We start from the raw sequence: 26745 nt of genomic DNA, 5'->3' as shown, positions 1-26745 counted from the left end.
AATAAATACACACAGAACTGAACATACAGCTACCTACCATATACAGATCAGATAAACAGGCAAAGCACATGGAGTCATAAAGGTCAGTGATAGTGGCTCTGTTAGATTGTACATGAAGATGTACTAGGGTCTTCTTGATGTTTCTGTCATAAAAATTGTGTGTAAGCATCCCAAAAGTGAACAATGAAAACCTGGCAGTTTGCAGAAATGGAGGCTGGCCCTATTTCTTCAAGTATTAAACACATCAGAATTATTTACCCCTGATTTACATGAAATTGGCATGGAGCAATTTGCTGCAAAAAGCAACTTAGGAGATTTGATTCTTCCTATGTTTAGAACTGTCACTGAAATTGCTGTGCGTGTTTGCAAAGAAAGGCACAGCCAGAAGGCAGAGAATATCACATGAGGTGCCACTATCACATGAAGTGCCACTATTTCAGCTGCTCATGCTGCACGGAGGCAAGAGCAAGCTGAAGGACCAAGATACTTAAAACCACCACCCCAGCTCCTGCTAAACTCCCAGTGAGCAACTTACTAGGTCGGAGTGCTCCAGGATTTGGCTGGTGGTCAGGTCCTCCTCCTCGGATGACTCATCGGAGTCCTCGTGGTTCATTTTGCTGAGGCTGGGCGTGCTCCCCGAGAGCTGGCTCTCCTCCAGCAGCTGCATGTCGCACTTGTCCAGGCTGTCCAGGGAGCGCCGGCGGACGCCCCAGTTGAAGTTGTCCATGCTCTCGCCCTGCAAGCGGACAGAGGGTCGGCTTTCCTCACCAGAGGTTCACCAGACACCGCAACTCAGCGTTAGAACAGTTAGCTAGGGAATGCTGCTGGGCAAAGGTATAATACACATTTGATATGAACATTATTTCGCTAAGCAGGAGGGTAACAGGAGCGTGTAAAATTTCCCGGTGCTTCACCTGGAGATAAGAGCAGAAGCATGGAAATGACAGTTAAATGAAAAATCATTATTTTCGGTATTAGACGTTTCTCATGCACCGGCTGATTTAAGAATTCCATTCTGTAAGTCCACACACACATACACACATCTCAGTACCATCAGAATAGCAGCAGGCAAACTAAAAACTCAGAACCAATTTGTGAAGGTTTTTCYGTGATGTTTAAAAATATTCAAAACTCAGTTCATAGCAACGTTTCAATCACAAAAGAAACATTAAAGATTTTGGATYCTTCTCATTATATACATAACCAGAACGAAGAGTTAAGGTAGGTACGAGTGCAGCTCTTGTTTAGCTCACAAAACACAATAACTAAAGTAACATGTTTTTGACTGTTATTCTAGACCAATATGGCTTATTTTTGTAACCTGAAGTTACTTTCAATTATTTGAAGCTATACCAATCCAGAACCAAACCAGCACTGACTGAAACTTCACTTTTGAAAAGGACACAGTCAAATTGTCCAAACATTTTATACTGACTTTCAGTTCTGATCCTGCAGACAGTAACATGAAGCGACCGCATTAAGCAAAATGCATAATTAGCTGTTAGACTGGGGAACAAATACCAGCATTGCTTTAATTTCTTCTAACAACCAATGTTTTCCCACTGTCTTTCTCTTTGTTTGACGTGTGTATTTTTCAGCATCCTGCAGCCAGCTCCTCTCATTAGTTCCACTAGCTGCACTAAGTCTCTAGTTCCCTTCTGCACGTCTAGTCAGGTTCCTGCCCAGCAAATACAGACCCGTGTCCTCAAGGCCTGCCAGGGACCCACAGAGATAAGGAAGAAAAGGCTCTGTTAGAAGCAATACTCTTAAACAAGTAAATCCATTTCTGAAAATTCAAGTTGACCTTTATATTTTAAATATGAAACCACTGAACTTTCTTCCCTAAAATCATAAATGTTAACAAATCAGAGATTATATAGGAAGTATCTCCTAGGCTTGCGTAGTTGAGAATTATATACAATCATAGAGAGAAAGGTCTTAGCTCTGCAAGGTACTTCGGCAGGCTTCTGATTTTAAGCACTTGAACAATTCCCATTCAGGACTACTCAGACAGACATGCTGAATTGGCACTGAAGGGCATAATCTGCAGTTAATTCAAATGCAATTTTACCTCCTTAGCAGTCAACAACCTTGCACAAATAGATCTTATTTTGCATCACTGCACCTCAATGCAACAGATTTTGGAGTATGATTGAAAAGCGGGAAAGTTCAGTTTTACAAAGCAAGGCTGACTTTGCATGAAAAGAATACAAAGGAAAAACAACTAAGAACTTCTTGTTTAAGAAAAAGTCAATCCAGAAATTTGAGAACTGTAATCCACAAGAAATACAAAATTAAGAAATGTACTATATTCAAGAGCAAATGAAAATGAAATTGTTATGATGATACCATATTAGAAGAACCTTCCGTTTTCATATCCCATGAAAAGGATCATGTAGTAGGGTTTGCGGGAGTAGCAAACATCGAACATTTAAGAATTGGGCCCCTTAAATTGCAAACTTTATTGTACAGTCCCCAACTCCTTATTTCAAGAAATTATTTGGCACTCTGTCCTCCCTCATGAAGGCTGGAGGGCATGTGCAGCAATGGGCCATCCTCCCCAAAACATCAGCTACTGAACTAGCAATAACCAAGCCAGCAAGAAGAACTGCAGTTACTGCTCGCGTGTTCCTCGCCATGCCCATGCACAACCAGCAGGTAACTTTGTGGCCTGTGTCTCTGAGTGTATTTCTTGATGCTGTTTCATTTTGGAATCTACAGTTTAAACACAAGGTAAACGCATAGCCACTACAGAGAGAACTGTGTTTTTTTGCAGTCTGAAGTAGTTTTTCTTTCACAGGTAGCAAGCAGGAGGGATGATGTAGCTGAGAGGCTGCTCATTTTTATCTACAGCTTCAGCAAAATTATTTCCTAACTGAAAAGTCACCAGTAATATATCAGAAAAGAGTCGCTCTCTATACATGTGCCAACAGCGAGGCAGGACTGCGTGGGACTTCGCATGACCACGGCTGCCTATCTGGTTGTGGAGGTGACCTGATATTTCAGCTGCTTCAAGCACTGCAAACCTGGGGGAAAGTGRGGCATGGACAGGAAAGCAGAAGCCTAGCCCCTCGATGAAGTGCCTGCAAAGCTTCTTGCAGATAATTTTTTACCCTACTGTGTTTCCAAAGGATGCAAAGTTGACCGATTCACACAAATRAGTCAGCAGTGCCCTCGTGGCCAGGAAGGCCAATGGGATCCTGGCTGCATCAGGAGGATGTTGCCAGCAGGTCAAGGGAGGGGATCCTGCCCCTCTGCTCAGCTCTGGTGAGGCCGCACCTGGAGTATTGGGGGCAGCTCTGGGCTCCCCAGGACAAGAGGGACGTGGAGCTTCTYGAGAGGGTCCAGCGGAGAGCGACAAAGATGATTAAGGGACTGAAGCATCTCTTGTATGAGGAGAGACTGCGTGAGTTGGGCCTGTTCAGCCTGGAGAAGAGAAGGCTGAGAGGGGATCTTATTAACATGTAGAAGTACAAGGAAGGGAGAATGCAGGGAGGAGGGGGCCAAGCTTTTGTCAGCGGTGGCCAGCGACAGGACAAGGGGTAACAGGTGCAGGCTGAAACACAGGAGGTTCCATCTCCATGTGAGGAGGAACTTCTTCACTGTGAGGGTGACAGAGCAGTGGAAGAGGCTGCCCAGGGAGGCTGTGGAGTCTCCTTCTCTGGAGATCTTCCAAACCTGCCTGGATGCCGCCCTGTGCCCTGTGCTGTGGGTGTCCCTGCTAGAGCAGGGGGTTGGACTGGRTGATCTCTAGAGGTCCCTTCCAACCTTGAAGATTCTGTGATTCTGTGAAATACTGCAGGGTACAGGCAGAGTAGGCACCGAGCGCTGTGGAGCTCAACAAAAAGTCTCTATTTCTCCATACTTGCATCTTTTGGAGCACATGCCTTTGGGGACAGAGATTTTGTTGGTGCTTTTCTTTCAACAGTAACTGACATACAAGCTCTCAGAATTATTCAGAAATAAATCTGAAAAACTCCTGTTGCTGCTGGATTTTTCTATCATTCATACAACCCCTTTTGCAGTATCTCAATTCTTGACATAATATTAAAAACCTCAAAGCTGAGGTCTCAGACTTCCAAATGCTTATGTGCCTGTTTAGTTTTCTTCACATGGGAAATAACTGCAGCAAAGGCAGTGGGAGTATAAAGGTGAATTAAATTAAGCACCATTATTCGCAAAATTAGGCTGATAAGCAGTGATCCAAATCATCTACAGAGGTCCCATTAATCAGCATTAGTAGGATGCCAAGAGGAGCCAATATATCATAACAGAAAAGCAGGATTTATATATTATTTGTCCATAGAAACAAATTGCACCTATTTTACCATATTTTAAAAACTGATTATGTTCTTTTTGTGTTTCAACATATTACTTATGATAATGCAAAATAGAAATGGCCCAATTTCAAAATGCTGGTATTATATCAAGCTAATGTAAATAAGTTAAAGCCAATTGCAAATGTCAAAAATAAATATTTGAAAATGAAGCAAAATGCCTTTTAACTATTTAAAACTTAGCTTTTGAAAAAGGCCTCCAAAATATTTCTAATACAAGACAAAAAAAATGAAGCACCTGTCAGAGATGCAGGCACACACCCACCCACACACAGAAGCACACACTGAAAAGGGGGCAAACAACAAAACTATGATGTTATTCTATAAAACAAGTTTGCAAGAAGGCATAACAAATACTAGCATATCTGAGTTCAGGACTTACCTGAAGTTCCTGGGTAGCAGATATAACAGATAGAAAAACAAATAGAAAGAATCTATGTAAAATTACTGTATTAAAGATTTCATGACAAACATTTGCCTACAGTTGTAAAYTATGTTATCATGGAAATTTCAGGTCTTCTGACCTATCTTTTTAATTTAAAAATATCCAAGGCTTGCATTCAAAGCTTTATTAAATTTCAGCCAGGTGCATCTTGTGATCTGGGGATGATACAACCCTAACTGTTTAAATCACAGGATTTTCTGGAGAGGCTATTTGTGCTCTTATTAGTTTAAGTTTTCTAACACTGTTTTATTCATGATTTTGATTAGATGAGCTTCAGACTGATGTAAACGATATAGTTTCAACTGAGTTATTAGCAACATTTCTTCTTCTACCAGGTTTCAATTTGCCCCAAGTTTCTCTCTGTTTAAAAAGTACTAAGTCAGGCTGGACTAAGCCCTGGCATCCAAGGACTCAGATGCCTGATATTTTAAAATATGTAGTTTAAACATGTATTAAGTGTAAGACTAGATCTTTAGCCTTGCTTCACATAGAAACCGAGAAGTTTAACTTCTGTTCCACCATCATCTTAAGATGATTAGTGTATTAATTTAGGCCTCAAGTTAGCCACACGTGTACAAATCTTTGCAGTCACGCTCCATGAAGGTGGAATCTTCTGGATGGGAGTTGTTCTGCACTGAGTGCCAAGGACACTGAACTGGGAGGTATCTGATGTCTCTGCCCTACACCCATAATAACAGTACTGACAATCTGCCAGCTCCGTGACTTGTCTACCATTTTGGTATTTGTGAAATGAAAGCCATATTTTCTTTAGAAGATTTTATATGATGAATGTGTATACATATATATATACACACACACACACACACAAAACATATAGTTTCATTCCCTTGCAATATTTTGAAAGAATTAAAGATACCAAAAAGCTCAAAGTGAGCATATTTTCGGCAGCTACCTGGCATTGCTGTTTTATCATTTATCGTTGTTTGGAACATTAAAGCCCATTCACATTTCTTGGGCAGTGTATTTTCAACCACTGATGCCACCTACTTCCTTTTTTAGCAAAGTGATGGGCCACTATGAGCCCAAATCAGTACATATAAGACAGAGAGTACAGAGAGACTCTTGACTTGGAAAATAAAGACTCTGTGATGTCTCTCTCCATTCCTTCATTCTTGCTCTTATTTAGAAAAAAAAAATCCTAAGTACCTTAATTCACAGTTCAGGTGTACTTTAAATAGTACAACTGTAAATCTACTGGTGGGAATGCTGATTATTTCTTCTTGTACACGTGGTGCTCTTAGGGCTAAGAGTGTTGCCTTAGAGAATTCATGTCAAAATCTGAATCCTGACTATGACAAGACAATTTTCTAAACTGTTAGGCTGACGGAGCATTTGCAGTTTAAGTACTTCAAAATAGCTAACAATTTTAAAATCTAAATAGCACTGAAATTCTTAGACTTGCTTGGAAATTTTTTTTTTTTTTTTTTTTTTTGCCCTTACCCTCCCAAAAGGAAAGAAACACTCAGAGTTTGGGGTAAGCAAGGTTAAAAGGGGCAGCCCCTGCCAAGCTTCAGCACTTCTTCAACTATTTCCCTTCAGCAGTTTCAGCTGAAGGTGAGCTGACAGGCTTCACCTGCCAAGACTTGATCTTGCCTTCAGGGTTCTGCTTAGCTCCTGCACGGAATGATGAAATCACTGACACCTAAGCAGTGTGGAAGATAGATCCCTCCGAGTGTTAGTGATTTCATCAGCACTTGCAAAAGAAACACAACACCCTGAAGACCTGAATTCAAGTTTTGGAGGCTTACTCAYGAAACAACAGCCTTGAAACACTTCTATCACACAGATCTGCTAATCTGCAAACACATATTTGTTAAYAATTTGGGGTTTAAAATTTTGTACTTAAGCTAAATTCACTTAAAAGTCCCAGAAACTTGATATTTATGCCGGTCCTAGAGCAGAGGTTTTATCTTTCAGTAACAGTTCTGCAGTGTTTCCTAAAGCAGATTCAGAAAGGAAGGGTGTGGTAGCCTGTTACTGTTTTGCTACTGAAGTAAACACTAAGTGAACATTACAAATAATCTCAGCTCAAAGTTTATAGTTGCATAGTTAAAGTTTTATGTTACAGAAAGAGTACAGGATTTAGTAGAAAGAGTATTTTTTTAAAAKAAGCTGTTTCAGAGAAAATATACTGTACCTCCCCATCTTCCAGCTCAACATCTAGGAAATCAAAGTCCCTAAAGACTCTGAACTGTTGTTCACTGTTTGAATCATCCATGTTCTCCTGCTCCCTGGTGCCGTCTTCYGAAGGTACCAAGCTTGTCTGGTGCTCGATCAGATCCAAATCACCACAGGAAGAAAAAATTACCTACAATTCAAAGGATTTCTCCGGTAAGAAACTGTTCTCTCCGGTTGTTTCTTCCTAAAAGCTGTAATTGGTTATTCGGAAGTCTGTATTTCCAGTACACACCTAATTCCTTCAGAGAGTATTTTTAGAACACTCTTTATTATTTATGTTGGACAGGTGCCTTCAGATTAAACTTGTACAAAGAAGCAACTTTATACTGTAGGAACACGTCCAAGAATATTACAGCTACCTCCTAATGGCTGCAGACTGAGGCTGCCTGGATGTTTATGCATTTACAGGAACAAAATTCAAGGAAGATAGTAAAGAAAAATGCTGTCAAGGAGATGAGTTAATAAGTTCATCAAAGAATCTTTTGTTAAAAATGATGCTTGAAATGTGTCATGATTAGAAAATCTAACAAGCTATCATGTTTCCTTCCTACTGAAAAATAATCATATCTGCAATTTAGTTGAGAAAAGGCAAAATTTCCTGTTTTGCAGAATTGAAGAACTTGTTCATTGTAATACAAGTGACAGATGAATACTATATTAAAACACCTTTTTTCATATTTCTGTAAAAAACCCCCTAGTAACTATTTTAAGAGCATCCCCATCGGGGATGATCCATTGCCCATTTCTGAGCATTAGACATTATTAATCTTTAAAGTGCAATGTTARAATTATTATTTAATGGAATAATTATAACCTTTTGTTTTATTTCTGTAATTTAATTTYGTACTTTAGAAAGGTTCTAAATTGGTAATACTAGACACCATTACTCTCTACCCACTGTGCTGGCAATAAGTAAAACCTACAGCATCGCTAATCTCTCACAGCAAACTGGTATGTAGCTCTTTATGTAAATGCATCTCTAAGTGAGAAGGTCATTTATCAGTGGTTTATATGCTGAGAAAGGCAGCACGGGCCAGTGCTAATTACAGTGGTGGCAGTGTAACCTGAAACTATGGAAACCAGCTCAACAATTCTGGGAAAGAAAGTTCTCTGTATTAAAAATTCAGGACAAAAGAAAAGAAAAAAAATAAAAAAAGAAATGGTCAATACAAGGCTACTTACTGAAGGATTTTTACTCAGACCAACTTCCTGACCACACAAAGAAAGGACGTGTACCAGCTTTTCCTTTGTTCTTTTCTAGAAAACAAGAAAACAAGACATTTCCAAGTTAGCATCTTTTTAACCACATATTCTCCTGCTGACTACAGACATAATTAGGGATTTTTAATTAGGAGGAAASAACCAAAGAATGACTCATCAAGTGCTGAAAGGATTACTTTCAGAGCTACTGTGCATACACCGAAACTGAAAAGTAGCTGTTAATTATTTTAGTCATTATTTTTAAATTAGTCCATTAATTCTATTGAGCTTAATAAGAAAGCACTAGATCCTGTACATCACATCAAAGAGACAATTTAGAAGCCTAAAATTAAGCACGTGCCTATTTTTTTGAGAAATGGTGTTTGAGTAGTGTAGATCTGCTATATTAAAAAGGCAATATATACATTTATTCCGTACGAGTTTATTTTTAGAGGGCAGCTAATCAAAATCAGCAATGCAAGCAAATACCTCTTTTAGGACAAGCATTGGAAGGATTGTTTTTTYGATCTGACTTCCCAAATAAACAAGGCTTCCAAAATTTTACTTTCTGCTCTGCTCTCTAAAATCTAAACTCACCAGTCTGTGTCACCTCAACATTAGAAATTAGAGAGATTTCTTAGAGAGTGAATTTCCTATGAGCCAGAGAGAAGGCAGTCACAGCTCAGGCCCTTACTGAGTTGCAGAAGGCCGTTCAGGGCCACCTGCAGCCAGACTGCTGGGCTGCCACTGCCACGCTGTGCTCAGGCCACAGAGGCCACAGGCCTTCAAGAGCTAAAAAATCATCTTTATATGTGTGTGTTAAATTAAGAGTTGCTCCAGGAGCAATTCTTAACGAAGAGCAGGCTTCTTGGAAGGAGCTTACCTGCGAGTACTGGGGTCTCTTCCAACTCACAGGCACAAGGACGTTGGAGTTGGAACCTGATGAGGTTGAGGACGTGCTCCGGGTGACGGCCATCGCCCTCGGCTTCCCGTCTCGGCCGGAGGAGCTCTGCAGCTCATCGTACCGCCTCCCAATAATTGGAGTCTTAAATGAAAAACAATTATTTTCTACTACAGTGCTCCATGGTGAGCTTCTAACGGGGCCTATTACTTCACCAGCAGGAAAAGATTTCTCTGAAGATGGCAAGCATGAAAAAAACAGAGCGCACCAAATTTCATGACATGTGGTACGTGTATGATTTTCTCAGTAACCATTGCTGTGGCCAGTATCTAACACTTGTCTTCATGAGTAGCTAATAGTCATAAGGAACTGTCAAACAGCAGAAAAAAAAGAAAAGCTTATGCATATTCCAAGTCCAGATTTCTCCCACGTGTTGTTTTAAGGATTTTCCTAAAAATGCTGAGCACTCTGGCCCTGTTCCAGCACACTGTGAAGTGTCTTCTGGATTGATGATACTCAGTGTTTTCTAGGACTAAACTTACAAGCAATAACTGGCAGAAATCCCGTACAAGACCACTTTTTATGCTGAAATTTCCTTTTAAGCCAAAGTGTACTACCTATATGAAGAAGTACATAAWGCTAAAAACACTCAATTTGACCACTAGGGTCCACGGGTTCATTCAGTGGCATAAAGTTACAGTGTGCCCTGGGTCTGCAGGATAAAGATTGCTGTAAAAGAGTTCAGTCAGAAGCTAGGCATTACTGCCATAAACAACATATTTCTGTGTCTAAACAATTAGAGAGAACACTGGCATCCAGCAATGAAAGATTTGTCAGGGGGATGAGGGATTATGCATTTATAGTACATTTACAAGTTAGCCTAGGCATAGCGTTTCCCTGAAAGTATTTTAAATRTAACTGGTAGCACATTATTAGAAAAATCTAAATGAAAATGCAGAATGTCACTGTGGATCAAGAAGAATTCAAGAGGTTCACTGTATTATACTTCTCTTTCACTGTACTATAATTCTTTTTTGCAATTTTTCAGCTTTCTTAAGGAACTATAGCACATGTTTCAGGATTACCAAACATGAGATGAAAATCAGGGCTTTAAGTAGTAGAATTACAAGCCATACCTCTGAAATATCGAAGTGAAACTCTAAAGTCTTCCCTGGTAGCTCCTTGGAGGCACTGTTCCACACCCGATGTATTTCCACTTTTGAAAGGTCACTGTGTTGATAGGACGGCAAAACTAAACTGGCAGAACGCGAAACTACCAACTTCAAGATATTCAAGGCTTCTCTCCAATGAATGCTCTACAAATAGGTATATCGAATCAGCAACTTGAAAGATTCACACATATTCAAGATTATTTACACKTTAGTCGTATTTTCTGCCACATAATACTGATGTGCAATGAATATATTTTGCTTTCCCTACTTTCTCTTGTCCACTGACGAGGCACATACCCTTGCCTTAAGAGTCATTCTTAGGGAATGGGCCTAAAACCTAGAAGACCTGAGTGCAAGACCAATCTGGCAGATGAAGGGCTTTAAAATACCCACTCTTAGACTCCATACAGTTACATGACTAAGCATATTTGTTTATGTTACTAAACAGAGGAAAGCCAAGGATTGATCACTGCCTCCCAGTTAAGCGGTGCTTAACCGGCTGCTGTCTGTGGTAGGGCTGAACACCAAAGTAGTGCAGATTTCTCTTCGGGACACTTAGAGCAGTTCAAAACAGAGCCAGGAAGGCAGCTAACATTTAAAATCTGTGGTATCTGCAGCCTGATTTCCACCTTGCATAAGGAGCACAGGTCAAGCGTGTTATCTGGGGACAAGCAGTCTATCTGGCATCAGGACATTTATAAATCAGGTATCACAATGAACAGCCTTATTCCCCCCCCCCCAATCAAGCCTTAAATTCTTGTTTTTAAAAAAAAAAAAAAAAAAAAAAGATAACTTTTCATAGTAAACATTGCTGAGTTCCTATTCTAATACAGGGAAAATAAGGTATTTACCTGTACATATTTTTCAATGGTTTTTAGCACTTCCACATTAAACTGTTTAACAGGAATAGCCGACAGGTCCATATAGCTAAGGAGACTGTAGATCATCTGCAAGAGGGATTGCTGCATGCTGGGAAGGCCCTTTTCTAGCAGCTATAAAGAAAAAGAAAAACACGTTGAAAAGAACTAAGTTTTGAGATGTTTCTCCTCACAGAAAAAGTTTCTAGTCTCATAAATACCATCTGTATTGTTAATCTTTCCTCACCCACTGATTTTGCAATGCTGTTTTACAATTATTCTTGAAGTGAAGATGATAYAAGTGTGAAATAAAATATAGCTTTAAGTTTGGAGTCAAGGGCCAACATGTTTGCATAAAGAAACATACATCTTAAATATGCCTGCCCTAACTTATCCAGAAAACACATTCAGGAGGTACTGAGTAAGCTGGCAGGTAGGTGTTAAGACTGCAACAGGGGAAGAACAACCAATAAAAACASGAGATTTTTTTTTATTTCGATCTTTGCTGAAAGTTGGAGGAGGAAAAGAAAACATGCTAAAGAAACAAAGCTACCACTATCCAGACAGCAATATATATTTCTCCAAATATAGTTCATTGCCAGTATTCATRGACTGTAACTGCCAAGGAAACCTTTTCTGCTAAGGAGGAGAGTGGAGTCCCAGGGCACTCTTACTGCAGACACTAATACAAAGAAGGGCTTGATCTAAATCCTAGAATTGCAGAACACCTTACTGTAATCCTGGAATATGAGAACTGGCCTTGGAATTGTCACTGTGCTTAAACATACACATGACAGTAATTTGGAGGCATACAGAAAGAAATACTGTATTTGTGCTGGTGCATATAAGTGTGAAATAGTTGAAAATCTGAAAGATACCGGGGCTGTTAATGGGTAATACAGAATATCCTCCCTCTGTCACTGCAATGTGCATTTTACCAGGTTATCAACTGAAGAGGTTATAATGGAATAACATGCTGACTGCTGGAAAAATGATTTTCATGGCTACAACAYGGTGAAAAAGATGATTTCTGTGCCCTTTCTTCCAGACTAGCATCTACCTTGCACGCATGCAAACATTTCCCAGATGTGACTCAACAYAGCTGCAGTAAATACAGAGAAGAGGACATTTGTTTACTAACCACTCTGGCATCCTATGATGATAGGTAAGGAATGGGTCTTAATTCTGCCCACAAAACTGCCTCTTAATATGTTAGTGGGTGTCAACCTCTAGCAGGGAGAAAGCACAAAGAAAGGCTCTCCATACATCTGCATAAGTCCTTTTTGTGGGAGAGAGATGACACAGAATGGCCAACAGAGAGATGCATCAGGACTGGCAATTGTGCACGGAGCACTCAGGGGAGAGCAGAGGGATGTGGGGAGAGCCAAGCTGCCCTAAAGAAGCTAGAGAATTTAGGTAATGAATATTCAGCCACTTTCTCCCTGGATGAGAGGGGAGACTTCCCTGGATGAGAGGGGAGACTTCCCTGAGCCAGGTCCTTCTTGCGTGTAAGTGAATAGAGAAGTTGGAGAATTCTGGAGCAAAGTAGGGTCCTGGCATTGACTGGAGGCAGAAAATCAAGGAGCTTTGCAGAAAAGCAGAACGTACCCTTGGATCCAGCAGTAACACCATCACATCAGCTCTATGCTCCATACATGACAAATGTTACAAGTAAGTGATGTGGGAAGAGGAACAGCTGGCAGCAAGAAGGTTCCAATCACTGCTAAGGGAATGCGTAGCAATTTGCATCAAGAACCTCATCCTTACAAAGCAGATGATAAAGGGCCAGACTGCAGTTCTTATTTAAGCTGCTAAACTCTTACTGGTATTAGTGCTCCTCCTATCTTCCTTAATGGGATCTAAATAAATGTTGTCCAGTTTATCCTTCTTTTGCAGTAGAAACATTACCAGTTTATGAGAAAGGATGCTTTAAGATGCATCAACCTTGCAAACCTTCCCTGGCTTTGGTTTTAGTATTTCATATTTATTTCATACAGTATTTTTTTTTCCGCTAATTTCTGTTCTTTCCTCTTTATTGTAATAACAGCTACCGAATTACAGCCCATTAACCTCCAGGAAAACTTCAGCTCTTTGGATTATTAGGTAACAAGAGAATTAAAACAGTTTCTCTTTGAAAACTTACCTCAGCCAGATATGTAACCATGTTCAAAGTAATATCAGCAAATGCTTCATGAAGGTAACGACAAACCACATTTACCCAGGTAGGACAGTCCCTTGTATAGCTGTGTGTTTTGTAAAGGGTCATGACATGTGCAAGATTTGAAAGCTTGGGGTTCTTTTCTTCCAAACAAACCTAAATAAATACAAATATCAAAATACATTGAGAATAAGGCAACGGCATTTACAGGGCTGAAGGATGTACAATGCAGAAAGTAACTGTGATACCTGAGCAATCCTTTCAGCTACATCTTTACAAAACTGGTTTGGACTGTCAAAATGCTGAATTAAATGAGGCAGGAGACACAGAACATTCAGTGGAAACCCTAGAACAGGAAAATAGAGAACAAAATGTACAGTTGTGATAGCAGGAGACAGAGTGATCTTTAAGTTGGTATTTTATGGGAGGCCCTAGTATCAATATTACGTGAACCTCATACAGACTGACAAATTGTTCATGCGACTGACCACACCACATAAGAAGGTTCAAACCTAGGAGGTGGCTCCTATGTTACCTGCCAGCCCCTGTCATGATCRTAAGGGCTCTGTCTGGAGCCTGGAATTCAGCTTTGTGTGTTAATTCACCACCGGCTCAAGGAAGTCAATGACTTATGGGCAGAGGCTGTAATGGGGAGCTGAAACAAAAGTTCCTGCAGTTCAAGAAGGAGTTGGGCTCAAAAATCAAGAAGCGTAACCAGACACAATACAGTTTTTGAAAGGAAAAAAATATCTGTACTTAGGAAAATAACCTTCTAACTACTCATTTTCCCTCTCATTTTATGCACATTGGATAAACAGTCTAATTTAGGAGCATTTGGCTTCTTCTGTGCTCAGTGAAGAATGATACCACAGAAGGTACCTTTGCAGCCTGTCTGTGAATTGTCCAGACATTGTCTGGAATGTAGGTGCCACATACCTACGTGTTTGGATTTGTGCAGCCTATTTCACTCATCCCCTTACATATCTGAGCTTGTTAGCACTGAGCTCAGAAAACTGTAGAATTGTCTTAATATCTCTGTTTCTGACTGAGACTGAGGCCTAACAATCCGGAATAATCACAGCTACTCTCTTCAATAAAACAGAAAGAGGTCACAATCTTATCTGTATGATTATGAATTTCAAAACATTATCTTTTTTTCTTAAAGCACAGCCCTCTTACATTACTCAGTATGTGCAACTGTAGCTTTTTAAAAAATGTACAAAATTTTCCATACTTATATCTCTAGTAAAAATCCTTTGAAGTGCTAACTTAAAATCAAAAGAATTTGCAATGTTCTGAAARTAAGTCAATGGAAATAGTAGCCAAAATTAGGGTCTAGAAAATGTGACAGTGTCTCTCCAGCAGTATTTATTACAGAAACACCCAGGAACTTTATGTCAGTCCCTAGAAATTAAATGTTATGTTAAATGTTAAAAAACTTGGGACTTCTCTTGTCCAAGAACATATTGTGCAACACATTCACTTTTCAGAAGCACATTATATTTGTATGAAATTTCCAAGRAAAACACCCAACCCAAAGCAAAAGTATTAACGTACTATGTTAGAACAGCAAAAAATGCCCTTTTTGTTTTTGTGCAGGTAATCCAATGACATTTCTCATCAAATGCCAAAGCAATGGAAAGAGAGGAAAGTGTGTTGGTTTTACCTATAGCTTGAGAAGAATCSACCATAGATATTCGTGACACTGGTGTCAGCAAACTGAAGAGCTGCAGCGTGAGGTCAGTGGTGGTAAGGGAGGTGAATCCTTTCAGAAGCAGCTGCTGAAGCCCTGAGAAATCAGCCCACTTCAGCTGCCCTTGCAACTTCTCCAACTTCTCCCGGTTTTCAGCTTTATCTAGTGGCAAATGAGCCAGTAATTTATTCAATAGCCGCAGTGCCATGAGATACTCAAACTCAAAATCTGATTCCATCAACGCTACAGCCACCCAGAAGATGGTGGCCAGTAGGTTTGTTGGATTRTTAATATGGGATGGGTCAGTGAGACTGTCCTTCAGAGAAGATGAACTTCTGGTTTTGGATGAGAGTCCCTGTTGGGTGCATGCCTGAATTCTATCCAGTGTGGCACTGCGCGGTGGATCGGAGGACTTGTCCACATCTCCAAACTTTTTGGGTACAGAAAAGCTCCTCTGGTGCCTGCTTCGTTCAGCAGTGGCCGTGTTACTGCCTGCAGCTCCAGGATTCACGTTGAGCTGTCCTGTGCTCTTACGGTTTGCAGTCAGTTTGGTGCTCGATGTCAAATCTGGTGAGGATGAACTGAACCCAAAACACACAACATGTGTGAATGCATATTTGTAAACTCGTACAAACAGAGTGTAGGCTAAGCACGTATCAAAAGGTAAATAAATACTTAAACAGACGAAGTAAAATACCAGATTTTCTATTATATTCTGCCATTTTAATTCCAGAAGTGCCCACAGAAGCRAGATTCATGTGACACTGCATCAAACCATATTAGGACTGCCTAGAATGCCTTTAAAAACACCCTTATCAGTAGATCAAACCCTGAACTTGGCATGGCTTGAAGGCAAACYGCACAATGGCAGGCGGTAAAAGAACTGTGAGAACTAATAGCCCTGCAGCCTACACAGAACCAGGCCTGTAATGTCATCCTCAAGGGGCCTGTCAGGCTCTTTTTGCCAGAACAGGTCCCTCACAAACCCTGCTGTCATTGCCTTTCCCTGCCTGTATCCTAAGCACTCATCAGGATGGTTTACACAACACAGAGCTGATGACTGCAGAGCACTTCAGTGGCTGATGACACCTCATGGCCCGATGATCCACACAGTCCCTATGCATTAGCTATACAAGCATGCTATGTTGGTACACTCCATAGAAGTTAGTTATGGAGATCAGCTGATTTCTGGATTCTCACTTCCTAATAGTGTAAGCCCCCTTCTGTCTACACTGTTTGGGAGGGGATCTTACAGAAACATTAATGCCAGAATAAAGACCACTGTATCCCACTGTTTTCTGGACTGTTTCTTCTTTTCTGCTCCATCTTGCTCTTTGCCAGAATGTGCACTACAGAAAGATGAGTAACTCCAGGGCCTAGAAAGTAAAAGCTGTAAATCTCTACCTCTACTCCATCACAAAGTAACACTCGTGTCCTGACACTGCAGTATAATACACAGCACGCTACCTTTTAGCTTCAGAAATGACAGCCCATGTACTTTTATGCTGCCTGTGAAATTTCACAGTATATGGACTTTTCCTGACATGTTTCCCATTCTGTTGTTATTAGGAGTCAGATAGACTTGAACTTCTCCTGTCTTCTGTTCCTTATGGACGGAGCTTGCAATTTTCCCCCATGCACCTTTGTTCCCTGTTGGGCAAAGGGTCTCACGAAGATGGACTATGCCTGTGGCAGAGTCCACAAGTCACCTATAGCTGGGACAGAATTCACTCTTGTTTTACTGAGGAGAAGAGACCATTTCTTTCTCCTTGTTTAGGAATACTTTATAAGAGAATGACAGGTGGTGGGAAATCAATATTCTAAAAAAGATACTTTTCCCTAAATGTATTTTTTCAAGTATATGGTCCAAAAATACAAGGAACAAAGAATACAATCTTTATAAAGTATGCTAAAATATGTTTCAGACAACTGAATATAAGAGAGAATTTATAATGCATTGGAAAGCTCTGCAGCACCACTTCAACTACCGTAAAATTCGCCTCAGGTGTRCTCTTGGTCTAGTTCTATATATATTTAAATGAGCTCAGTCTTATCAGAATGATTTTATGCTGTGGGATGGCATTTAACAAAATGGGTTTTTTTCTAAAGATAATAAGAGGCTCTTACCGAGATAACACTGTCAAAAGATCACTGTTTTTCAAACAATCGGAGAGATTATCCACAGCAGCTTCCAAGGTAAGCAGTGCTTCCATTACATAGCCCTGTCAATGCATGAGCACAGCCATTTCAACAAATACGCTCAAAACCATTCAGTTGAACAGAAGAAATGGAAATCTAATGAAAACAAAGTGTATCATTTCCCCTGAAAAATGAACAACATTCACACCAAGGCCATTTTGCTGCACATTAAAATGTCACTACAAGTATATTTTATTTTCTGCCTCTGAATGATSTGCGAAGGAATCTGAGACGTGCAGATATCTCATCGGGGGGCTGGTAATGGCAAACAGAACCTCTGACTTGCAGGTCACTGATTTAAATTCTGTACAAGCCATTGTGACAGAATATTACTGTCATCTTGTGGCAATTTTCATTACCTAAGTAAAAGGGAAGTGATGTCAGTCTGTTTCTTACTAAAAGCTTTTTTTATTCTTGAATCTCTTAATAAATAGGATCTGACTACAGATATGTCAGAAGAGAGCAAGCTGAGGCTGTATAGTCATATAGCTAGCTGGTTCACCAAGACAGGACTGGATCAAGTTATCCAAAGGCAGTATTCAAACTTACATAATTTACATCACTACAAAACTCACAACTGGTAAATTTTATATTGTTCTGGGGGGGGTGTGGAGTTTTCTTTATTCTAAAAGACTTTTTTTTTGACAAAGTCAAAAAGATATCTACTTCAGGCTGAAAAATTATAATAGCAGATGAGATGATGAGCTTCTTAATTGCAAATTAACAATGGATAGTGGGGGGAAAATGGTCATCATGCTTTCATTTTGCKCCACGTTTTCTAGATGTTCTCCTTAGCACCAAGATTTTAACAGGTGGATGAGGAATTTGAGAAGGTATATGTACATTGAGTAGACTCAAACCTACTCTTTTGCAAGGCCTCTTTTGCATTCTTACCTACTCCACTTGATTCACTTGACTTCAGTGRTGGCCACTGACAGAACTACAGGAAATGGCCACAAACTGAAGCACCAAAAGCTCCACAGGAACTTAAGGAAAAATTTCTTGACAGTGAGGGTGACAGAGCCCAGGAACAGGCTGCCCAGAGAGGCTGTGGGGTCTCCTTCTATGGAGATCTTCAAGACCCGCTTGGATGCAACCCTGAGCCCCGTGCTCTGGGTGACTCTGTGTGTGCAGGGRGTTGGACGAGACAATCTCTAAAGGTCCCTTCCAACCTTAAGGATTCGATGATTCTATGATTCCAGAACATCTTGTTAAAACCATGATTTTAAAATAGATACACTTTAAAACATCAGTATTACAAATCATTATGAATCACATATACGTACCTGAATCTCATCTCCGTGCTCTCCAATAACTTCCACCAATCTTGACAGCAGATCAGACAGTGCATGTGCAGAAAGGGGCTGCTTTAGTGCCCTGAAGATCTGGAAAGAGCGACCTGCGTAATGTCTGGAAGAGCTTGAAAGTGCTGTTTGCAAAGCAACCTCACTCAGATGCTGCTCCAAATGAAAACCTGAGCAAGAGAGGCAATATCATCAATATGTCAGTATTTTTTTAATGGCAGGCTTTACTATGAGAGATATACAGGTTGAATTGAGTGTATGAAGAGGGTATGCACTGTAGTCTGCCCCATGAGAAACAAAGCAGAAATGTCTTGTTTTGGGAGAATTTCCCTCTTCTTAAACTTATTTCATGCACCATATAAGAAAACAAACTGAAATGCAGAATCTGGAAATGTTTGTTTTGTAAAAAATGAAATTCTTTATTCTGATTTCATTTTTTTTAATTCCTTGACAAACCCTGAAGCCATTCATTACTCTTAATGGCAGTAGTAAATTCTGAACATTTCAAAATCTAAAACCAAGCTGGCTTATGAGTCTTTCTATTAGCATCAGTAGGCCTTGGATCAGGTCTTAAAATCAAGTAGTGATCTTACGTTCTGCTTTGATCTCAGAAAGTATTTACAAGGCATTGAGGAGTTTTTATCAATCAAAATCTTTTCTACCAATGACTTCGAACGAATRTTTAGTTTAACATTTAGCCACAATCCAATCTGATTTTTCAAAGGCAATTCCTTAATATACTGTACACTCTTTTAAAGACATACAGTGTGTTATGCTTCTGCATAAGGAGATCCAGTAAAAGGAAGATCACAGACTAAGCATGCCCTTACAGCTATGAAAGAAAAAATACTACTACCTGATTTGGAATCTTTAAATACAGATACAACATGACGCAGAAAATTGGTAAGCTGTTCAGCACTCTTGGTATTCTGATTTTTAGGTGTGATGTCTTCATGGCACCAAAGTGGACCAAAAGCCCTTAAAGAAATACAAAACAAAGCGAAACATTTCTACGAGTTGTCTGAAAGAAATGTCATCATTTAAAATATATAAACTGTAAATGCAACCAGATATTTTCAAGGTTCCAGCTGGAAAGGTTTGTGACTGAATATAGTTTTATGACCAAAATCACAGAATAGCTGCGGTTGGATACGGCTTCTGGAGAGCTTCCTGTCTACCCCAGCCTATTCAAGCTCCAGGAGGTTGTCCAGGAATGTGCTTAGTTTGGTTTTGAACATRTTGACCTCTGGAAACTCCACAACCCCTCCGCACACCCTGTCACAGTGCTCAACCTCCCTCACAGTTCTGTTATGCTCAGATGGCACATCACTTGTTTCAGCCTGTGCCCGTTGCCTCTTCTTCTGTTACTGGCACCACTGACAAGAATCGGCCTTCTTCTCACCCTGCTTTCCTGCTGCTTTCCAGCTGGTTATCTCCTAGCAGGTACTGGTGTATGGGGTTAACACAGATAATAAAAAAACATTTTCTGTATTTTACAAAACTTCTAATTTCAAATGTATTTTATACCATTTTGAGCATAGTATAATCAAATCCTGTTTTTTTTTTTTTTTTGAATAGCAGTGGCTACTTGCATTCCACTATTAAAATTAGTTAAAATGAGTTAAACCTGGTTTCACCATGGCCTTTCATGACAGTCTGTGCACCTCCTATCTCATTTTATAAAAATAAAACTTCTCCCATTAATTTTGTGTTGAACGTAATACTATCAGTCAATTAAACATTTTATTCCTGTCAGGCAATATTTCCTAGGTTCCTGACACTGTAATGCTTTTAAGTACCTATCTTCTTCTACAGATATCAAATAAAAGAGGAATGGGAGTCTGTAATTGCTATACTACCTCAGTCTTTTTCCTTTGAGTCTTTTAATTTGTAATAAATAATTGCAGAGAAGACATGAAGCTATGCTTTTCAAGTGCAAATAAACATAACCTCTGCTTATCTCCATTACCTGGTTGTCAGGAACTCAATTAATTTGTTCGCTTTCTCATCTGTTTCAGCAGCAGTGTCCATGTCCTCAATCTCTTGTGCAATCTGGGGGAGATTCCCAGTGCTGCCTCCCAGACTGATGCTGGAAGAGGTGGAGCTGGAGCTCAAGCCGGAGTCTGGCACCGGAGATGACTGGTACTCCCGCAGAAAGTCCAAACCACCTGTCAGTCGGAGAGGAGGAGATAAAGCTGGAATGTGCAAGTTACRCCAGCGTTACAGACGAATGTGGAGGCCAAGCAGCTCCTTTCCAAGAGTAAGCAGCTGAAACCTTCTACTGTGAAACACAAAAACCCTGCAGAAGGCAACCCCTCTCAATGCCCAAGGGASTGGAAAATTGGTAACATATTTTTAAACCTGCAGAATTTAACAGAAAATGAATAATTATCAAAGTCAGGATAGTTGTTTTTTTCTTACTGTATGAGAGCTACAGTACTTGAAAAGCAATTGTTTCCTGGCATTTTACATTCAGAACTATGCCTTTTTGTAACCTGTACTTTTCATTAGACCACATAAAGTTTACCTCACTTATCTGATGGCTTATCTGATGCTGAAAAAGCATTGCAAGGTATGAATTTGAGGAAAATGACATTCTAAATTTACAGATACAATGGAAAATAAGACACAATGCTTAAGGCATTCCATGCTTTAGTAACTGGACTGCTCATACTAAATACTTTCATCATTAAGGTTAAACATCTGAGCGAATGTTAACCTAGGTCAACAGCCTGCCACCAATTCACAAGTCAGCACAAGAGCAGGAATTAGAAACCAAGAGCTGCTTTCTTAAGGTTAAACTGCAGATACATTAGTGTGTATCCACCATAGAAAAACTGGCCTTGGGAAACACAGGGAGAAGGACTCCCTCTCTACTGACAATATTCACTGCATGTCAGGAGACTCTTTACTTACCCAATATTATAAGGATGAGGCCAAGTTCAAGGATTTTTACTTAGGATTCTTGGCTATAGCCACTCACACACGTTTTGACTCTTCATAGGAGTTGATTAAAAAACTACCCAATTAAGAAGTTTTTATAACTTCTCAGACACAAGAGATACATAGTACTAATTAAGTTTTTCAGAGACAGGAATATAAAAATGTTTTATTCTGGCAGAGAATCCATAATATAATTTAAATTATATTTAATAATTCATGGACATGAGGTCTATCTGCATAGTTCCAATGGGAAATTCATGTATGAGGTAATTTTGCTCAGACTTTAATCAGAATAAGTACAAAGACCAAAATGATTTATTAATTTGAAATACACTTATTGAATTCCCCTCTTATCATTATTTTAAAATCATTTTTTTATAAAATGTCATAAAAGAGCAATCAGTTATCAAATAATATGCTTTATAAAGTAACACCATTTAGTGCTTTTGAATGTGTTGCTAAAGAACCAGTGAACTGACACTAGTGTGGAAATTGCTCCTTTTTCATCCTTTTCGTGAAAACTCCCTCACACCATCCCAGACAAATAATCCTACTTTCATATTTCCACTGATTCTGTGGTTTCTTTAACTCTCAACAGTATTTTTGCTTTTAGTAATATTACAACAGTAATTCAACTCCTCAAAACCAGAGAATTTGCAAATGGTTATTAGAAGACCCATCTCAACAGAGTCTGAGGTACTAAATTAGAAATGGATTTCAGGACAGAAGTGAGTGTATCTGTAATATTAAGTAGAGTGCACATTACATTATGTGGTAATTTAACTGAAGAATGGAAAACCTGAGGTGAATACTCCTGCTGCTCTTCTCGTATGGAATTATGCATTCATTTTTTTAAAGGTGAAAATTGATTGCCCTCATTTAAAACAGTCCTCGCTTCCTGAGGGGAATGTTAGGAAGTTATTAGCCATATCAATGTTGAAAACTACATTACACATTTCGCCTTGAAGCATAAAACTTTTTCTTCATCACGAAAAGTTATGCAGTAACAATTTGGGTTCATCTCTAGAGTTGTTCACATGGAATTAATATTAATGGAAACTGTACAGACTTGTCATTTTACTATTTTATCAAAAATATTATGTTTCATATAAAGGAGCCTTGACACTCCACTTCCAAAACTCTCTCAGTATGATGCAACGTTGTCTTCTTGTTGTGTTTTATTACCTGTATAAAGATATTCAGGCAAATATCCTGGTTGTACTGTCAGAGTCTTTGTCTCATTCATCTCTCTGGTCTGAAGAAGCACCGATGCAATGGCTTGATAGTTGCTATTGCAAGATAACGCAATCAAAAGGTGAAGCAATAACTTCTTACTGTGCTCAAAAACCTCAGGGCGGTAATGGTCAAGACCTAGAAGAACAGGTTACAGCAATCACTGAATATGAAGTAAAAATAAACAAGTTCACATTCCAGAAACAGCTGAAATTCCAAGGTAGTTCATGGCAATGATGTGGAACAAACAAAATATACAGTATTTCTGGCCACAGTCACCAGTGCTTTTGTTTCAAATGTCCACGTACAGTTGGTTCCAAACTGAGGTCCAACCTACCAGGTACCCGTGACACTTGGCACTGAAACCTTATGCATTTTGCCACACTGCACTGTTTATTTGACAGTCCTGGAAAACCTCTAGGATGGGAAATTCTTAGTGGTGGTGATGATTTCTTTGCTCATTTCAGTATCTGGCTTTCTTTCACAGACTATCAGTTTTACAACTAATGCAAACTGAAAGAGGTTAATACTGATCTATGAAGAAAGGAGCTGACAAACAAAATCCCTTGAAAAACAACTTCAATTACCAATGGGACAGCATGAAATATTAGTCACTATCTCAGTGTTCAGAACTGAAGSAAAACATCCAGCACTGAGAGATTCTAATCACTTCAGCACTGCTTTGCTATTTGTACATATGCTCCCAGATTTTAACACATTTTGAATAAATCACATTACAAACATAAAGGGAGTAAGTTTTCGTAAGACATATTGCACTGTATGGTAATGAACTCCCTTGAATTCTCTTTCAGGGTCTTCAGGAATATTTGAAAATACTTTCTTGTGTTTAGGAACAATTTCAGTGCTGAACAGTGGAGCTGTTTTCKTCTTCAGCTCCTGCCTTCACAGGATATATCTGCCTTTAAAAAGCAGCTCCTCCTTCACTGTAAGTGGCAGCAGCCAAGAGGTTTTTCCATGAGGTCTTTTCTTATAGATTTCAGTCCCACTGGACCTTGTCTGACCTGCCCAAGCACAGCTACTAATATTGCCATGGTCAAAGCCATGTTCAAAGCCTTGGCTCCTGCAGGTGGGTCCTATCTGACCCACCCAGCGTGTCCTCTGGAAGACTCACCACTGATGCGATCACTACTTGTGCCTTGTTTCTCCACTTCCTTCCATCTGCCAAGAGATAATGATTCCATCCTACCCTTTTCTAACATAAACATTCAAAACTGCAGAGAGTATAGAAAATTTATATTAGTTGAAGATAAATTTGGACTGGCAGCAATTGTGACTGAAATTTTCCTCTTGTTAACTGAGAAGCTATGAAGGTTTTAACCTAGATATGGCAACAATGAAGTAAGAAGGACAGCTCAGTCCTTATGCTCCTCCAGTACAATTCTTGACTCAGAAGAGGGCTCAATAGCATAAATTTGTGTTGTGATGTGGACACGTTTCCAAGAGAAAGTCATCCAGCTGCTCATTTCATACTGTCTGCCAGCAGATTTTAAACAGCAGGGATTTTCATGCACTAGACACAGCAGGCAGGTTCACACCAACAGTCTGTCTCCTTCCTTCACTCTCAATACCAGCCAATATCCACTTCAAGATATTTTGCAAAATTCTTTTACTCCAGTAATTCTCCACTCCCTCCAGTGCTTGAAAGGCACAGGTTCTCAGGCTGCCCATCATACTACTTCCAGTTTCCATTTCAGTCAGGTCCATTTGCTCACTCACATTTAAATGGGACAGAAATACTTGATGTTCACCCATATTCAAACCTTTGACTAACACGTTTTGCATTACCTCCTTAGATCCTCACTACAGAGGTCTRCTACAAACTACTGAGATGTCTTCAGCAGGAGCTTCAGCAGCTCTTAAGGAAGTGAAATTGAAATTCCAAAGCCACGTCTAACCAGTTATATTTAGCTCTATAATCATATTTTAGAATTGATAGCTCCTAGCCAAGGGACTCTCTCAAGTGGTATTCATAAATTTCTATTTCTTTCTTGTGAAATACTGTAATGTTGGAATATTATTGCAGGAACAAATCAGTAAAAATATTTCTATAATGGACTGGTAGTATCATAACTGTTTCTGCCTATGTTTATTTGCACAGCTCCTTGGTAGTAATGAAAATGTCCCTAGAGGCCCGATGCGATAGGCTTGTGGCTTAGCTTTTGGTCTGGTGTTTCATCAGCAGTTTGTTGAAATCGATGCACCAAAAGCCAATACTTGAAGACTTGATGAGTATGCGTTTTCCAAAAAAAAACTTATTCCAGGAGAAAATTTCAAAAAGAACAGCTATTAATGGAGTAACAGAAAAGGAGAATGAGGTGTCTTTGTCAGGTATATATACTACAGTATATCTACTGTATCTAACTGCAGCACTGTACTGTAAACTCCCAATTTAACCTCTTTTGTCGACTGAAAAAACCAGACTCTTCTTGGATTGCCGGTGAGTAGATTCAGTGGCAGCTATGATGATCAAATGAGGACCGCAATCTCCAGTCATAACAAATTAATTTCACAAGTGCCTGTCAGTGTTTATGTGTGAGACGTAGTATTTATCAACCACGAAAGTTAGGCAATGACTTTATAAAACCAAATAGTTTTGTGTGCTAAAAAATTAAGCCATGCAACCCTCAGCCTATCAAGTGCCAAGATAAGGAATGTATTGGTCACCACCCTCCAAATAAACCRTGCTATAGTCAAGAACAGACATGGCAGTAGGGAAAAGGAGTGCCTCTGAACTCAGTCATGTTACGGAAGGCACTGCAGATAAGCTCTTCCATTAGCAGGGAGATTACTGAAGCTCATTTTCCGATGATTTGTGTCCTACTGCCACTATCTTTGCAATAGAGTGATCTCAGCTCTCTCATTTAGTATTTTTGAAAGGCAAGAGACAACACATGTGGAGTCTGAATCTAACATATGGGTTGACTGGCCAGCTGCCTCTCAGAAAGYAGTGTTACAAAGGCTGATTTTTTCCTGCCTTTCTGCCAGTAGCACCCAGCTTGTCAAAACAAATCAAAATAAAACAAACTTTGAGGAAGTTAATCATCCTCAAACTTCTAKCCATCTCTCAAACATGGCTAAAATTGGACTAAATATTCAAAAGTTTCAATGTTCTGAAACCAACAGATTGTGTAATTACTGCAGCCCTATTTCTTTTAGGAAATCAGAATAAAAAAAAGCAGATAGGGAAAATTCAAGTCCATAGCTTCAACAAAACTAAAATACAAGGATAGGAGTAAGTTTATAGTTTCTTTTTCTGATGGTCTTACCTAAGAAAAGAGCATGTAGCAGTAAAGGGAGGTGAAGGGCCCAATCTTCTCTCACACTGTGATCCACTACCATCTCAGTCATGAAGATGACAGCAATATTGCACCTGGTAATGAAATCACAGTATCAGTTTGAAATCTTTTGGAGTTTAGAAAACAGTGACATTGGTGGCTGTTTTGTAAAAAAAAAAAAATCTTCATTTTCTTAATACTACTCATGTCAAAGYAACTTGGTTACGGTATTAAGCAGGTAAGAATCTGTTGCTGAATACAACACTATTAATATCAATAAAAATTATGYAAAAGAGGAGCCTAGTTAGAAGAAAAGACTAAGGTGAAGAAAAATTGCTATGAATAACAATAACAATAACGATAACTAACAATAACTATAACAGAGGTTTGGGAAAGGGAAATTATCCTTTTTTGTTTTAGCTTTGCTTCAGTTTGATTCCTATCATAAAGTCATGTCCTGCAGGGTACACAGGCTTTAAGGAATCTGGTAGAACTGCAAATCTCCACTGTGCATATTTTAACACTGAACTATGGGAAAGCAAAAGGTAAAGAGGACATGTTTTCAAGCGGCATTTCCTCCATGCCCAGCAGCAGTGCATCCCTGTGCGTAAGAAGTCAGGCARRGGGGGCAGGAGACCTGCGTGGATGAGCAGAGAGCTCCTGACAAAACTCCAGCAGAAGAAAGCAATATATAGAATGTGGAAAAAAGGACAGGCCACTTGGGAGAAATACAGGAACGTTGTCAGGGAATGCAAGGATGCAACAAGGAAAGCCAAGGCACAAGTGGAATTGAATCTGGCACGGGATG

General features: G+C 39.5%; 1 protein-coding gene across 1 annotated transcript in view; it reads right to left on the bottom strand.

The window, feature by feature from the left end:
• Positions 1-26745, bottom strand: part of FRY (FRY microtubule binding protein) — a 193951-nt gene that overhangs the window by 23110 nt on the left and 144096 nt on the right. The window contains exons 38-53 of the mRNA XM_026049852.1: positions 25929-26032; positions 22594-22779; positions 20435-20633; positions 19322-19443; positions 18448-18635; positions 17090-17184; positions 14936-15543; positions 13518-13615; positions 13255-13425; positions 11106-11246; positions 10219-10398; positions 9065-9226; positions 8164-8238; positions 6941-7111; positions 4720-4728; positions 536-736 (exon numbers count right to left, since the gene is read on the bottom strand). Coding sequence (XP_025905637.1) covers positions 536-736; positions 4720-4728; positions 6941-7111; positions 8164-8238; positions 9065-9226; positions 10219-10398; positions 11106-11246; positions 13255-13425; positions 13518-13615; positions 14936-15543; positions 17090-17184; positions 18448-18635; positions 19322-19443; positions 20435-20633; positions 22594-22779; positions 25929-26032 — 2710 coding nt within the window. The remainder of the gene's footprint in view (positions 1-535; positions 737-4719; positions 4729-6940; positions 7112-8163; positions 8239-9064; positions 9227-10218; positions 10399-11105; positions 11247-13254; positions 13426-13517; positions 13616-14935; positions 15544-17089; positions 17185-18447; positions 18636-19321; positions 19444-20434; positions 20634-22593; positions 22780-25928; positions 26033-26745) is intronic.

Source organism: Nothoprocta perdicaria, unplaced genomic scaffold (assembly GCF_003342845.1).
Source record: "Nothoprocta perdicaria isolate Ctin4 unplaced genomic scaffold, notPer1 scaffold_62, whole genome shotgun sequence".
Lineage (NCBI taxonomy): Eukaryota > Metazoa > Chordata > Aves > Tinamiformes > Tinamidae > Nothoprocta > Nothoprocta perdicaria.
The sequence above is the reverse complement of the archived record's forward strand: the minus strand, read 5'-3'. Positions and strand labels throughout refer to the sequence as shown.